General features: G+C 48.0%; 1 protein-coding gene across 4 annotated transcripts in view; it reads left to right on the forward strand.

The window, feature by feature from the left end:
* Nucleotides 1–16,004, forward strand: part of KCNN4 (potassium calcium-activated channel subfamily N member 4) — a 100,592-nt gene that overhangs the window by 78,340 nt on the left and 6,248 nt on the right. For all 4 annotated transcript variants that reach the window (XM_075606388.1, XM_075606386.1, XM_075606385.1 and 1 more), the window contains 4 exons: nt 10,160–10,578; nt 11,649–11,784; nt 13,306–13,416; nt 15,765–15,883. In XM_075606388.1, coding sequence (XP_075462503.1) covers nt 10,160–10,578; nt 11,649–11,784; nt 13,306–13,416; nt 15,765–15,883 — 785 coding nt within the window. The remainder of the gene's footprint in view (nt 1–10,159; nt 10,579–11,648; nt 11,785–13,305; nt 13,417–15,764; nt 15,884–16,004) is intronic.

The following is a 16,004-nucleotide window of genomic DNA, read 5'->3' on the forward strand; positions in this document are numbered from 1 at the left end:
TTGGGGTTTGCTTCCCCTGGGGTCACTAGCACTGTAAATACAGGAAGAGTATCTCGTCCTGTTAGAAGGTAACAAAGGTTGAACTGGATGATGGACATATGTCTTCTCTTCAACCTAATCTACTACTGTATGTCCCTGTGTAACACTGGTCTCACTCCTGCCCCCTCCCTGGTCTCACTCCTGCCCCCTCCCTGGTCTCTCTCCTGCCCCCTCCCTGGTCTCGCTCCTGCCCCCTCCCTGGTCTCACTCCTGCCCCCTCCCTGGTCTCACTCCTGCCCCCTCCCTGGTCTCACTCCTGCCCCCTCCTTGGTCTCACTCCTGCCCCCTCCCTGGTCTCACTCCTGCCCCCTCCTTGGTCTCACTCCTGCCCCCTCCTTGGTCTCACTCCTGCCCCCTCCCTGGTCTCACTCCTGCCCCCTCCCTGGTCTCACTCCTGCCCCCTCCCTGTTCTCACTCCTGCCCCCTCCCTGGTCTCACTCCTGCCCGCTCCCTGGTTTCTCTCCTGCCCCCTCCCTAGTCTCACTCCTGCCCCCTCCCTGGTCCCACTCCTGCCCCCTCCCTGGTCTCACTCCTGCCCCCTCCCTGGTCTCACTCCTGCCCCCTCCTTGGTCTCACTCCTGCCCCCTCCCTGGTCTCACTCCTGCCCCCTGCCTGGTCTCACTCCTGCCCCCTCCCTGTTCTCACTCCTGCCCCCTCCCTGTTCTCACTCCTGCCCCCTCCCTGGTCTCACTCCTGCCCGCTCCCTGGTCTCACTCCTGCCCCCTCCCTGGTCTCACTCCTGCCCCCTCCCTGTTCTCACTCCTGCCCCCTCCCTGGTCTCACTCCTGCCCGCTCCCTGGTTTCTCTCCTGCCCCCTCCCTAGTCTCACTCCTGCCCGCTCCCTGGTTTCTCTCCTGCCCCCTCCCTGTTCTCACTCCTGCCCCCTCCCTGGTCTCACTCCTGCCCGCTCCCTGGTCTCACTCCTGCCCCCTCCCTGGTCTCACTCCTGCCCCCTCCCTGTTCTCACTCCTGCCCCCTCCCTGTTCTCACTCCTGCCCCCTCCCTGGTCTCACTCCTGCCCCCTCCCTGGTCTCACTCCTGCCCCCTCCCTGGTCTCACTCCTGCCCCCTCCCTGGTCTCACTCCTGCCCCCTCCCTGGTCTCACTCCTGCCCCCTCCCTGGTCTCGCTCCTGCCCCCTCCCTGGTCTCACTCCTGCCCGCTCCCTGGTCTCACTCCTGCCCGCTCCCTGGTCTCGCTCCTGCCCGCTCCCTGGTCTCGCTCCTGCCCGCTCCCTGGTCTCACTCCTGCCCGCTCCCTGGTCTCACTCCTGCCCCCTCCCTGGTCTCACTCCTGCCCCCTCCCTGGTCTCATGGAAGGAGTGAGACATAGCTGTGACCGGAGAGGCGTTGGGGTCCCAGTGCTCAGGGAAGGATGCTGGATGCTTGCTTAGCTCCAGAGCTCCTGCAGGACAGACACTGTGAGTAAGCAGCCAGCACAGAGCCGGATGTGAGTGAGCCATTAACTCCTAGTGCCTTGTGTGCTTAGCAGGTGGGGACCTGTCCTCGCTCTGTTAACACTTCCACACCCCTGAAAACATGCAGCTAATAATATGGCAGGAAACGGTGTCCCGGGCCCCTGGAGATGATAGGAAATAATATGTAAGAAAGGCAGGGGCCCTGAGAGACACACAACGTCACACCTCCTGGAAAGTGTGTGTCTGTGTGGGGAGCTGGCACTGACGCTGCCTGGTGTGTAACTGCTGTGTGTACAAATGTGAGAGCAGGAAAGTGTATTCTGGGACCTGTTCTGTGGACAAATAGAACGGAGATAAATGTTTACAGAAGTTTGCCCGTGCTTTTCATTTTGCCCTTGTTTTTATCGATGCTTTTAATGGTTAATAGCGCAGTATATCCCTCAGTACTTGCTATATATATATATATATATATATATAAAACGGAAATAGCCGTGTTAGTGCAGTTGCGATAGTGTAGAATAAATGGGTTCTTCAGTATTCGGTGATACCTTTTTTATTTGGACTAACAATTTATGTCATAGGACAAACTTTGGAGAGTTCTCCTCTCTTCCTCAGGTCGGCAATACTGATACACGCAGGAATCTATGGCTAGAACAGTGTAGGGGAAAAAACGAAAACAAAACAGATATGTACTGTAGATAAGGTAGGGTGTTAAACGTGTTTGAAGCCAGAGGAGGGTGACAAGGGAAGGTATGGAGGGGGAGGGATGCTGGGGGGTGGGGGAGAGAAAGTGTCGATAAGAATAGAGGCAAGCAGGATAATTACAGACAATATCTCTGAATATATAATTCTGTGAGATCATTTAAAGATTTTCTTTGAAATAAAGAAATAAGTTATATTTCTAACTTTAACAATGAAAGTAGGCTCAGTGAATGCAGCTGGTATAAGGCTGAACAGCGGCGTTGTAAATAAATAATCACGTTATATGATTAACATATGGCGTGAAAATGAAACACACAAAGCAGTGCTGCTGCGGGTATTTAAACGTGCACACACGTGTTCACCTGTCTGCGGTACACATTGCACCCCAGGAAGGGGTTCACCCCCCCCAAACGCCGTGCGGCGATATCTGCAATAACATGGATACACAGGAGAGTGTCGTGTTGTGGGACCAAGTTCTGCAGATTTCCGTTGTTATACTGTGTAAAGGTTACACGCGTGTGCATGTTACTTTGTAGGAACATTACTGCTGCGGTCTTTCTGCCCTGTTCTTGTGTAAATAGTGTGGCAGGTTTGTGCATGTTTTGCAGTATATGTACAGTACATAGGTAGTTGTGTGTGGGATTTCCGTGTGTGTTACACAGTGTGCGTGTAAGTATTATTGTGTATTTCCTTGCTGCTGATGCCTGGCTGTCTCCACACCTCTGTCTGTGCATGTTTGATAGAGCCCTTATCATTCTCTTGGCTGAGGGAGCACTCTCTTATCTCAAGAAGACAGCGCTCTTGTGTGTGTCACAGGGCCTCCCTCCCCCATGTCTGTCCCGCCTCTCTTTCCTGGAGATAAATGGCTCTGCTCGGCGTTAGCCGTGTTATAACACAGTTGTAGCCACCTGTGGGATGCAGAGTACACAGGGGTATTCACATGTATACAGCGAGCTGTTTGTTTTATTTCTCTTAAGCCTCACATTATTTGCATTGAATTAAAGCTTTATTCTCTGGGCGGGAAATGGCAGCCATTTTGGTTGACCACCCCCAAAACCTAACCATTACAAGCAGGCATCTGCTTTAATTTGTATCTGAACTACAATACACATTCCAGCGTGTAATAAGGACATCATTTTAGACTAACTGCCCTTTCTTAATTGATTTTTGGGTCAATATGTCTTCATTTTGTCTACATCGGTAATAATTTTATTTCATATGATTTACACACACTATCACTTATTGAATGTGTGGTTGAAACCTACGACAGTTTCACACATTGCGAAGGCAGCATAACAAGCCTCCCACTAAAGAGACCCAGAAGGCTGAAAGAGCTGTCTGTTAGTAGGGTTACTGGCTCTGCACTTCTTTATCCCGGGCTGCGCTGAAACAGCTGTGTAATAAGGCAGGCATACGCTTATAGGGGTCCCATGTTAAAATGGACATGAAGCAAAAGGTGAGACGGTGTGCTCATTTGCATGTAATTTCCCACAATCCCTGGCTGCAGTGGAGTGATTGTATGCTAGCAGATAGTGGGGAGAAGTAGGCCTGCAGACCTGTCTGAGGCGTGGTGTTTTTATTTGCTGTAAGTGTTATATAATAAAGTATCTTGTTGATTGTTACAAACAAAGTGCTGGAACTCGGGTCACTGTGAATGCCCAATCAGAAGCAGCTAGGGACATAGCATCAATAGGAAGGTTATAGGAAGGTTATAGGTTATAGGAAGGTTATAGAAAGTTTATAGGGAGGTTATAGGGAGGTTATAGGGAGGTTATAGGAAGGTTATAGAAAGTTTATAGGGAGGTTATAGGGAGGTTATAGGGAGGTTATAGGAAGGTTATAGGAAGGTTATAGAAAGTTTATAGGGAGGCTACAGGGAGGTTATAGGGAGGTTATAGGAAGGTTATAGGAAGGTAGCTATAACTGAATAAATCTGATTTCCCCCCACAATGGAGGCTCAAGTATTGCCCATTAACCCCTTCAATTTATTTATTATTATTTATTTATAAAATATTTTACCAGGAAGTAATACATTGAGAGTTACCTCTCGTTTTCAAGTATGTCCTGGGCACAGAGTAAAACAAATAATACATGGTTACAAGTACAGTTACATAAATTAACAGGGTATACATTATATACAAGACATTGCGTGCATAGTTAAAGAAAATATATATTATGGGCGTATGTAACAGTTACAGACCAGATTAAAATGTGAGACAGCCTTAGATTTGAAAGAACTTAAACTGGTGGTGGATGTGAGAGTCTCTGGTAGGTTGTTCCAGTTTTGGGGTGCACGGTAGGAGAAGGAGGAACGTCCGGATACTTTGTTGAGCCTTGGGACCATGAATAGTCTTTTGGAGTCTGATCTCAGGTGATATGTGCTGCATGTGGTAGGGGTGAGGAGCTTGTTCAGGTAGCTGGGTAGCTTGCCCATAAAGTATTTGAGGGTGAGACAGGAAAGGTGAACTTTGCGCCTAGACTCTAGTGATGACCAATCTAGTTCTTTGAGCATTTCGCAGTGATGTGTGTTGTAGTTGCATTGGAGAACAAAACGACAAATTGAATTGTAGAGGGTGTCAAGTTTGCTAAGGTGGGTTTGAGGAGCCGTGCCATATACTATGTCCCCATAGTCAATAATTGGCATTAGCATCTGCTGTGCGATACGCTTTCTGACCAGGAGACTTAGGGAGGATTTGTTCCTGTAAAGTACCCCTAGTTTGGCATAGGTCTTGGTTGTCAGGGTATCAATGTGCATCCCGAATGTTAAGTGGGAGTCAAACCATATGCCCAGGTATTTAAAACTAGTGACAGGTGTTAGGGTGGTGTTAGCGTTGGTTCTAATCTGGAGCTCAGTCACTGGAAGCTTTACAAATTTAGTCTTGGTCCCAAATACCATTGTTACAGTCTTGTCAGTGTTTAAAAACAGTTTGTTTTGGGAAATCCAGTTTTCGAGTCTCAAAAAGTCAGACTGAAGTATGTGTTGAAGGTCAGAGAGGCTATGACTGTGTGCATATAGGATTGTGTCATCTGCATACATGTGTATTGAGGCTTCCTGACAAGCTGTGGGAAGATCATTAATGAACACTGAGAAGAGTAGGGGCCCCAGAACAGAGCCTTACGGGACACCACAGGTGATATCCAGAGGGTTGGAGTTAGAGCCTGAGATGGACACATGTTGGGATCTTCCTGATAGGTAGGACTGAAACCAGTTTAAAGCATGTTTCCCTATTCCAGAGCTCTGGAGTTTGTTAAGCAGGATAGAATGATCGACAGAATCAAAAGCCTTTGCAAAATCTAGGAATACTGCACCAGTGAGTTGTCCCCGTTCCATTCCACACTGGATTTCATTGCAAACTTTTAGCAGGGTAGTTACGGTGGAGTGTTTGGGGCGAAATCCAGATTGGAATTGGCTAGAGAAATTTGTCTTGGTGTAGAAATCGCTTAATTCGGAGTGAACACATTTTTCCATGACTTTGGATAGAATTGGGAGGTGAGATTGGTCTGTAGTTTGAGACAGTGTTTTTGTCCCCACTTTTGAAGATTGGGACAACTCTGGCAGTTTTCCAGGTCTTAGGGATATGGCCTGCAATGCCTGAGTGGTCTGCAATACTAGTCTGGAAAAAGATGTATCGGCAACAAAAGAGAGGCCCCCTGAATGCAGTGAGGTTTCTTAGGGGACGTGCGGGATACAGCAGGGGGGCAGCGCCAGTCCTGAAGGACCACCAACAGGTCAGGGTTTTGGGATATTCCTGCTACAGCACAGGTGGCTCAATAAGTGGCTCAGTCCTTGACTGCATCACCTGTGCTGAAGCAGGGATAGCCTGAAACCCTGACCTGTTGGTGGCCCTTGAGGACTGGAGTTGCCCACCCCTGTTTACAGTGTCTATCAGGGTTGGGATTGGAAGACCCCCATATGTGTGATTTGGGGTTCTGGACCATAACATGACATGTGAGTTGGGAAATTATAGGGCAGGGGTCTCAAATTCAGTTCTCAAGGGCCACCAACAGGCCAGGTTTTATGGATATCTCTGCTTCAGCACAGACTGAGTCACTGATTGAGCCACCTGTGCTGAAGCAGGGATATCCATAAAAGCTTGATATATATATATATATATATATCTACAGTGTTCGACAAACCTATACATTTGCTCGCCCCGGGCGAGTGGATTTAACATCGTGGCGAGCAACTATTGGCCCAAGCAGCATATGTTTGGTACTAGGTGGCGAGTAGATTTTTTGGTGATTTGTCAACCACTGTGTATATATATATATATATATATATATATATATATATATATATATATATATATATATATATATATATATATATATATATATATATATATATATATATATAAAATCTCCCATCTACAAAGCTGGGGTAAACACGCAGGACGATGATATTATCAAAGAAATATATTTTTACCTAAAACAATGAGATCTTTTTTCCTCTCACAATGTGGTTGTGTTTGGGGGTCCCGCCTTGTGTTTGGGGGTCCGCCTTGAAGATGATACCTCACTGCTCTGACTGTAAGGAGGGAGACTTCGCTAAAACCTGTGGGACCACACATGCTGCAAAATCAGTACTATCACCTATTCGGTGTGATCCAGTCCTAGTGAGGGAGACCCACTCCTAATACGTGATACCCAGTCCTAGTGAGGGAGACCCACTCCTAATATGTGATACCCACTCCTAGTGAGGGAGACCCACTCCTAGTGAGGGAGACCCACTCCTAGTACGTGACACCCACTCCTAGTGAGGGAGACCCACTCCTAATACGTGATACCCACTCCTAGTGAGGGAGATCCACTCCTAATACGTGATACCCACTCCTAGTGAGGGAGACCCACTCCTAATACGTGATACCCACTCCTAGTGAGGGAGACCCACTCCTAATACGTGATACCCACTCCTAGTGAGGGAGACCCACTCCTAATACGTGATACCCAGTCCTAGTGAGGGAGACCCACTCCTAATACGTGATACCCAGTCCTAGTGAGGGAGACCCACTCCTAATACGTGATACCCAGTCCTAGTGAGGGAGACCCACTCCTAATACGTGATACCCAGTCCTAGTGAGGGAGACCCACTCCTAATACGTGATACCCACTCCTAGTGAGGGAGACCCACTCCTAATACGTGATACTCAGTCCTAGTGAGGGAGACCCACTCCTAATACGTGATACCCAGTCCTAGTGAGGGAGACCCACTCCTAATACGTGATACCCAGTCCTAGTGAGGGAGACCCACTCCTAATACGTGATACCCACTCCTAGTGAGGGAGACCCACTCCTAATACGTGATACCCAGTCCTAGTGAGGGAGACCCACTCCTAATAAGTGATACCCAGTCCTAGTGAGGGAGACCCACTCCTAATACGTGATACCCAGTCCTAGTGAGGGAGACCCACTCCTAATACGTGATACCCAGTCCTAGTGAGGGAGACCCACTCCTAATACGTGATACCCACTCCTAGTGAGGGAGACCCACTCCTAATACGTGATACCCAGTCCTAGTGAGGGAGACCCACTCCTAATACGTGATACCCAGTCCTAGTGAGGGAGATCCACTCCTAATACGTGATACCCAGTCCTAGTGAGGGAGATCCACTCCTAATACGTGATACCCAGTCCTAGTGAGGGAGACCCACTCCTTTTTTTTTTTATAACTTGTATTTTATTATACATAAATGCATGATATACATAAAAAAAAAGACATCAGGTGCATATTTAGCATATCATATACAATAACAAAAGCATAATAAACTCACGTAGTTTTTCGAGCCCTACTTAACCACGTGAGTGGGAATCGTCATGTGTAAGGTACTGGGGTAAAGAATAATATATAAAAAAAAAAAAAAAAAAGAGGGGGGGGGGAGGAGGTAAAGGAGGGGGTGAGGGGGAAGGTGTATCCAAGGACAAGAATATATCTGGGGAACACCAGGACAGCGTGAGGATTGTGTATCAACTAGTGAGGTCTTTTTGTAGAATAAGTGATTGGGCGTAAGGAATATGAGGTTCTAGGTGTGGGGTTGGTTCTCATGCCCCCAAAGGAGAACGCATTTATTACTATTATAGCCAAATTGTGTTACGCTCTACCCCAGGGATGTCTGTTTGGGCAAGCCAGGGGGCCCAAACTTTTAGATAATTGTCGCCAGTGTCATTAACTAAACTCGTTAGCTTTTCCATCTGGCAGATAAACCAAATACGATTCCGAATCTTTGGGATAATTGGAATATCGGGGCGTTTCCATAGTGCTGCGATCTCGCACCGCGTAGCTAGAGCAAAATGTGCAATTAGTTTATTGTGTGGTTTTGATAGGCCCTTTAGGGGTCTGTTCATGAGAAACAGCCAAGGGTCTGGGGGAATAGTGAGATCAAATACTCTCTGGATCCAATTTCTGATCTTTTCCCATAGCAGGTATATCAGCAGGCAAGACCACAGCATATGTAACAGGGGGAGACCCACTCCTAATACGTGATACCCAGTCCTAGTGAGGGAGACCCACTCTTAATACGTGATACCCAGTCCTAGTGAGGGAGACCCACTCCTAATACGTGATACCCAGTCCTAGTGAGGGAGACCCACTCCTAATACGTGATACCCAGTCCTAGTGAGGGAGACCACTCCTAATACGTGATACCCAGTCCTAGTGAGGGAGACCCACTCTTAATACGTGACACCAAGTCCTAGTGAGGGAGACCCACTCTTAATACACGATACCCAGTCCTAGTGAGGGAGACCCACTCCTAATACGTGATACCCACTCCTAGTGAGGGAGACCCACTCCTAATACGTGATACCCAGTCCTAGTGAGGGAGACCCACTCCTAATACGTGATACCCACTCCTAGTGAGGGAGACCCACTCCTAATACGTGATACCCAGTCCTAGTGAGGGAGACCCACTCCTAATACGTGATACCCAGTCCTAGTGAGGGAGACCCACTCCTAATACGTGATACCCAGTCCTAGTGAGGGAGACCCACTCCTAATACGTGATACCCAGTCCTAATGAGGGAGACCCACTCCTAATACGTGACACCAAGTCCTAGTGAGGGAGACCCACTCTTAATACATGATACCCAGCCCTAGTGAGGGAGACCCACTCTTAATACATGATACCCAGCCCTAGTGAGGGAGACCCACTCCTAATACGTGATACCCAGTCCTAGTGAGGGAGACCCACTCTTAATACGTGATACCCAGTCCTAGTGAGGGAGACCCACTCCTAATACGTGATACCCAGTCCTAATGAGGGAGACCCACTCCTAATACGTGACACCAAGTCCTAGTGAGGGAGACCCACTCCTAATACGTGATACCCACTCCTAGTGAGGGAGACCAACTCCTAGTGCGGGAGACCCACTCCTAATACGTGACACCAAGTGCTAGTGAGGGAGACCCACTCCTAATACGTGATACCCAGTCCTAGTGAGGGAGACCCACTCCTAGTACGTGATACCCAGTCCTAGTGAGGGAGACCCACTCCTAATATGTGATACCCACTCCTAGTGAGGGAGACCCACTCCTAATACGTGACACCCACTCCTAGTGAGGGAGACCCACTCCTAATACGTGATACCCACTCCTAGTGAGGGAGACCCACTCCTAATACGTGACACCAAGTCCTAGTGAGGGAGACCCACTCTTAATACGTGATACCCAGTCCTAGTGAGGGAGACCCACTCCTAGTACGTGATACCCAGTCCTTGTGAGGGAGACCCACTCCTAATACGTGATACCCAGTCCTAGGGGGGTGAGATCCATTGCCCATAAGGGACTCCCAGTCCTAGTGAGGGAGACCCACTCTTTATGAATGAAACGGCTTCCTAGTAAATGATACCCAATGCTTGTGAGTTACATTGACTCCAAATACGTGTGCCCACCTCCTAAAGAGGATGGCTTAAAGGGACTATGGAGAAATCCTCACAAGTTGACATCTAGGACACAGGTCCTCCTCTTGGTTGGATAATGACCGCAATCTGTGTTTTTCCAAACATAGCTCTTTATGAATGACAACTCCTTATGGGACTGGCGCATCGCGGTGAATGCCAAGAAGTTGGCCTGGATCTTCCTGGAGATTGTGATCTGTGCTGTCCACCCATTCCCATCTGCGCGGCAGTGTGAGGGGGAGCAGGAACTGGAGAGGGCTTCTCAGGACTTGCCCTTCCTCTCAGAGGCAGACATCCTGCTGTCCACCCTGATGTTCCTGCGGGTATATCTTCTCCCCCGGACTGTGCTCCTTCACAGTCGGGTGCTGGTGGACGCCTCTTACAGGAGCATTGGGTCCCTCAACAAGATCAAGTTCCAATACCAGTTTGTCATGAAGATCCTGATGAACACCTACCCAGCCCGGGTCCTCCTCATATTGACCATCGGTCTATGGATCATCTCCTCCTGGGTCCTGTCTGTGTGCGAGAGGTCAGAGAACCGGCAGTTTGATTAGCAGTGTGATATTGTATGATACCTGTCTGGTCAAACATCTGCTGTGTGGCTCACATCCTGTACTCTGTATTACTACATACTTGCTGTGTGATTGCTTTAGATCCTCTGGGTGGTGGTGTGAAGAGCTGGGGTCATATGCTTTAATAGGTGCCTGCTCTCTTATTGTCTGGAATCCTGTGGTCCATTTTGCTGAATAATTACAGTTGCTTCTGTGCTCCATCATGGCTTCATTCACCCTGTAATTGTCTGATATTTTGGGAGTCATTTATCAAAGACCTTTGGCTGCAAAACTGGGGCAAAAAAGCACACCTAGTCAAGAAACATTGTTCCCATTGAAACCAATGGGATTTTTCTCTTTGATAACTCTGGGGTAGCAAATCTTGCCCCAGATTCGCAGACTTGAGTAAATAACCAGCTTTGTGATCCAATGGCGACATCATTATTTTAGTTTTATAGTTGTTATTTAATTCTACAATCTGATTGGCTTAAAGGAGCAATCCCTCCTAGAATCAAAGTAATCTATTTCCACTGACATGTTTAAGGGGGTCTCATCTTCACTGGCTCACTGATAAGGACAAGGGGGGGGAGTAAGGGGAAGGAAACACCTGATTGACAAACACTCAGAGACCGCCGAGAAATTCAACTAATTCCTCAAAAAGGAAAGCACAAAAAACCTTTGCTATGAGCATTGTAAGATTTGTTTAAGGGACGCCAGTCAGACGGGTAAAAGTATATTTTCTGGTTGACGCTGTGGGGTTGCACCTTTCTATCCTATTATTAGTTACGCTGCATGTCAAAGGGATGCTGTTTCCCGGCTGGCTATTTTGTTTGATTATTTCCATGTTCTATATTTACATTTCTTGAATGGTGTTTGCTATGGGACTGGTATTTTATTGGCGCCTGTGTTACTGGTGGTAGCTCTTCCTGATTATATGAATGGGAATCAACTGAACTGGCCATTGCTCGGCTATTCTGTAACTGTGTTGACCCGAGACCTTACCAATGGAGCTGTCCGTGTTTGTGACCGTCCTGATCTCTTCCCACAGGGAGAAGGGGCAGGCAACTGGAAACCTAGCCAGCACCATGTGGCTCATCCCTATCACCTTCCTGACCATCGGCTATGGAGATGTGGTGCCACATACTGTCTGCGGAAGGATGGTGTGCCTGTGCACCGGGGTCATGGTAAGACTAGGAAGCCGGACAGAAGAAGGAAGGATGATAGTGATGAGATGAGCAGAGGGAGAGACAGATAAGGAGAGTGGAATGACAAGATGATGGTGGTGGGGGTGATATAGGGATCAATTCCCACATTTTTGTAGGGGACGTGTCCTATTAACACTGTCCTTATCCTGATGTATGTTAATGGGAAATTAAAGGGTTTCCCTTATTTTCTTCCCACCGTTGAGCTTTCTCCCCAGACAAGGGAGAGAATAACGAGTCAACATTGACATGGGCTTGAGGTGCAGAAAAGGGTAGAGGTGAGGGAAAGAGACAATGAGAGAGTGAGCAAATAACAGGGGCAGACAGAGTGGGCACAAACGGGTGTGTCCATTCCAAGAATATCCAGTTCCCTGGAAGTTCTCTATTGTGGGCAGGAGGTGAGAGAACAAGGAGATTAATTGAGTTGGTAGATGTTGTTCCTTTTTCTTTTTTTGGCTAGACATCTGTAATTTGCTAATAGCAATACCAAGCCTTGTGCAACATGACCATAATGAATTATCTGCGAGCTACCTAATTCCCTCATCATGCCTGCGGCATTACTAAGTGTTTGTGTGTTTGTGACTTCACACGGCACGTTCAGTGATATTTGCCATGGTGGCACTGTGACATAGACATGTGGGCCTTAGTGTGTTACATCTTAAATTAAGCAAACGTCAAAATAGCACAAATGTGTCTTCAAGTCATTGGAACTAAAATATACCTTGTTGCAGGAAAGCAGAATTACACACACACACAAACATGGAATATAACACTAATTATTATTATTATTATTATATGCACATGTATTAGTGCTCTTTATTAGCAGGAATCGAACCTACAACCTTGAATAACTCAACATCCCTTTTATTTATTATTATGTCATTTCTGATGAGCCTCGGGGTCCTTGTTATTTGCCAAGGGACACAAGAAGATGGCACCGGGTCTGCCCACTAGATCCTTCCTTCTCCCTCTCTATTGTTATATAGATTTAGATCTGCTCAGCCGGAAATGCACACCAGTGAGGAAGAGACGGGTCACAGGGAGATGGCAGATACACGTGGACTTGTTCTGCAGGGAGTTATACAGTCTGACAGATCAGGGACTGGGGGCTCTGGGTGCACATGGTGTGGCTGTACATTGAGGCGTCAGCACCCACTAGTGGGAGACAGGAAAACTGCAGCTCTAACAGGGTAACTCCAGGGATGACTGAAATGAGTGATGTATTTACTAAAGTTTCCCAGGTGCAAAGATCAGGGCAAAAAACAGCGCTATATTTACCAAAGAAAAGGAATCCTAATCAAAGCACCGGGATTTTCTCCTTTGCACGGGCATTGTGAGAGACTTTAGTAAATAAGCCCCTATGGATGGGAGTGATTGTATTCTCACTGCTGTGAATACTGAGAGACCTGCACAGTAACACATTGCTTCCATGGAGGTGCAGAGTAGTGATATATATCGGTATGGATTGGGGTCCTGACCCGGCCCTGCGGCCCTGTGTTTCAGGGGGTCGGATGCACAGCCCTGATTGTCGCTGTAGCTGCTCAGAAGCTGGAATTCACCAAAGCGGAGAAGCACGTGCATAACTTCATGATGGATATACACTACATGAAGCAGGTGAGCAGCGCTGAGCGACGCACGGACACGGGGGGAGGGCTGTCAGCCTGGGAGAAGGGGCGTTGGGAATTCATGATTAAATCCCCTTGCTGCCAGAGTACCCGGCACTATCTCATCAAGCGATGGCGTAAGAGGCAGCTCGTCTCAGCAGCACAGTCCACGATTAAAAGAGAAGAATCGCACGCAGCGCCGCATGGAGAATAATCGCATGCAGCGCCGCATGGAGAATAATCGCATGCAGCGCTGCATGGAGAACAATCGCATGCAGCGCTGCATGGAGGAGACTAACACGCAGGGCTGCATGGAGAATAATCACACGCAGCGCTGCATGGAGAAGAATTGCATGCAGCGCTGCATGGAGGAGAATCGCATGCAGCGCTGCATGGTGGAGAGTCACATGCAGCGCAGGGTCCATTTGTGGGCGGATTACTGCTTGGATACAGAGGCCACACGAGGCACGCGAGACGGGGCACAGGTGCGCGAGACGGGGCACAGGCGCGCGAGACGGGGCACAGGCTGCGTCTGACACAGGAACTCTGAAGCCTCGGGGTTTTCTTTCTGTATCACAATTCATTGTTCGTCCCTCTGACAGCGAAGAGGTTTTTATAAGAGAAGACTGAGAGGTTCTCCTACTGCAAACCCAATCTATTCAGATAAAAAATCCCATTAAAAACAGTAGGATCGTGTCTCAGATACATCTGGGGATGTGTTTCGCGAGAGCTGCGCAGTCACGAGACTCTCCTACGTTGCCCCAAAGAGTGAGGTGTAGGAGGAATATGAGAGGGGGCAGTGGGGTTTTTGGTTTGTTAGTTGGATTGAGGATGGTATATGGAATATAAGGTAGGACGATTGTGAGATGCACTGAGATACATTCAGAGTCTGAGCCTGAGAATGGAGACTCGCTTCCATTTCTTATCCAAATCCAGACCCCCTCCCTGATGGCCGCGCACAGTCGTAGACGCATTCACTGCAGCTCGGGGTGCTAGGGAGGTTGTGACCCCCGGTTTCTTTATATAGTTGGGTCACAAGACTCCAGCTTCCTTATAGGAAGCAATTAAGATTTCCATGCAGGAAAGCAGTCAGCGCAGGATACAGCTGAGAGCGAGACATGCTCGAGAGAAGAGAGACACCCAGATGGGATCTGAGGGTAGCTGGTGCTTTACCAGTGGTTGGGTTGGTCTTTCATACACAGACTTGTAGGTTTGGCTCCAGACTTGGAATAACTTTGTAACCATAAACAAGTCAATGTTTAGTTCTGCGCCACCGTGTTTGATGTGAAGCTCGCATTGTGCTGCTTATCACAATAGCACTATGTAAGCATAAGGTTTTTATTATTGTATTAAGAGTATCACATGTATTAAATCAGGGGTGGGCAACTCCAGTCCTCAAGGGCCACCAACAGGTCAGCTTTTCAGGATATCCCTGCTTCAGCACAGGTGGCTCAATCAGTGGCTCAGCCTTCAACTGTAGCTGCCCAGAAATTGGAATCCACCAAAGCTGCGAAGTAGCCACTGATTGAGTCACCTATGCTGAAGCAGGGATGTCCTGAAAACCTGCCCTGTTGATGGCCCTTGAGGACTGGAGTTGCCCACCCCTACATTAAGAGTCTATCTCTTCACTATTAGTAGCAACGGACTAACCTGTCTGAGTCCGATCCGCGGATTTCCATGGCTCGTTTTACCTAAATCCGCTGCGGATCGGGTGCTGAACAGATCCACCTTGAATCCCAGTTCGTATTCTTAAAAATCCCAAGTCGGATTTGAGTATCAGTAATGTAGTTGTGCGCAGCGGTGGAGGAGGAGGCCAGCAATGTATTACAGCAGTGACGGAGAGGCGCCAACATCTGCAGAGCGTTGCAATGCCTAACGTCTTCATTTGGAGCTTTGCCTCCATTTCTTTTCACCCCAACAAGACACCTGGAGGTTATTGTTCTTGGGGAGCGGGGTCAGGAGCTGTGATTATTGGCAAGAGGCAGTGTTGATTTTTCAATCTGTTCTTTAATTAAAACATATTAATAAAATGATTAGAAGTGCATATTCCTGAGAACGTTTTATTGCAGCGTGCTTTTATATTAATATTTCGGGATAGGGGCATGAATGACATCTTTAAATTGGTAGGGTAAATGATGTGTGATACTGACTTTTTAGGATGCGATCCCATTAAAGTGTACAAGTGTTCCCATTGAAATGTAAGGGAGCAGCAAGGGGTGGATCTGACGGAAGTCAGGGTGACTCCCTTACCACGAGTGTGAGTTGGGAGACATGACATGGTCACCCATAACCTCTGAAGCACATGATCTAAAGGTCACGCTTTGGTGACGCAGAGGGTGTGTGATTTTGTCACTGCAGGTTAAGTGTGCGGCAGCGAATGTGCTGGGGGAGGCGTGGCTTCTGTACAGACACACAAAGGGAGGGGACAGCGCCAAGATCCGACAGCACCAGAGGAACCTGTTGGGAGCTATCCACATGTGAGTATGTGTGTCGGTCCATCCCTGTGTGAGTTTGTGTCTCTCCATCCATGGGTGACTCTGTGTGCTTGTCCATCCATGGGTGAGTCTGTGTGTCTGTCCATCTATTTGCGAGTCTGTG

This window comes from Ascaphus truei, chromosome 6, assembly GCF_040206685.1.
Source record: "Ascaphus truei isolate aAscTru1 chromosome 6, aAscTru1.hap1, whole genome shotgun sequence".
In the NCBI taxonomy this organism is placed as follows: Eukaryota; Metazoa; Chordata; class Amphibia; order Anura; family Ascaphidae; genus Ascaphus; species Ascaphus truei.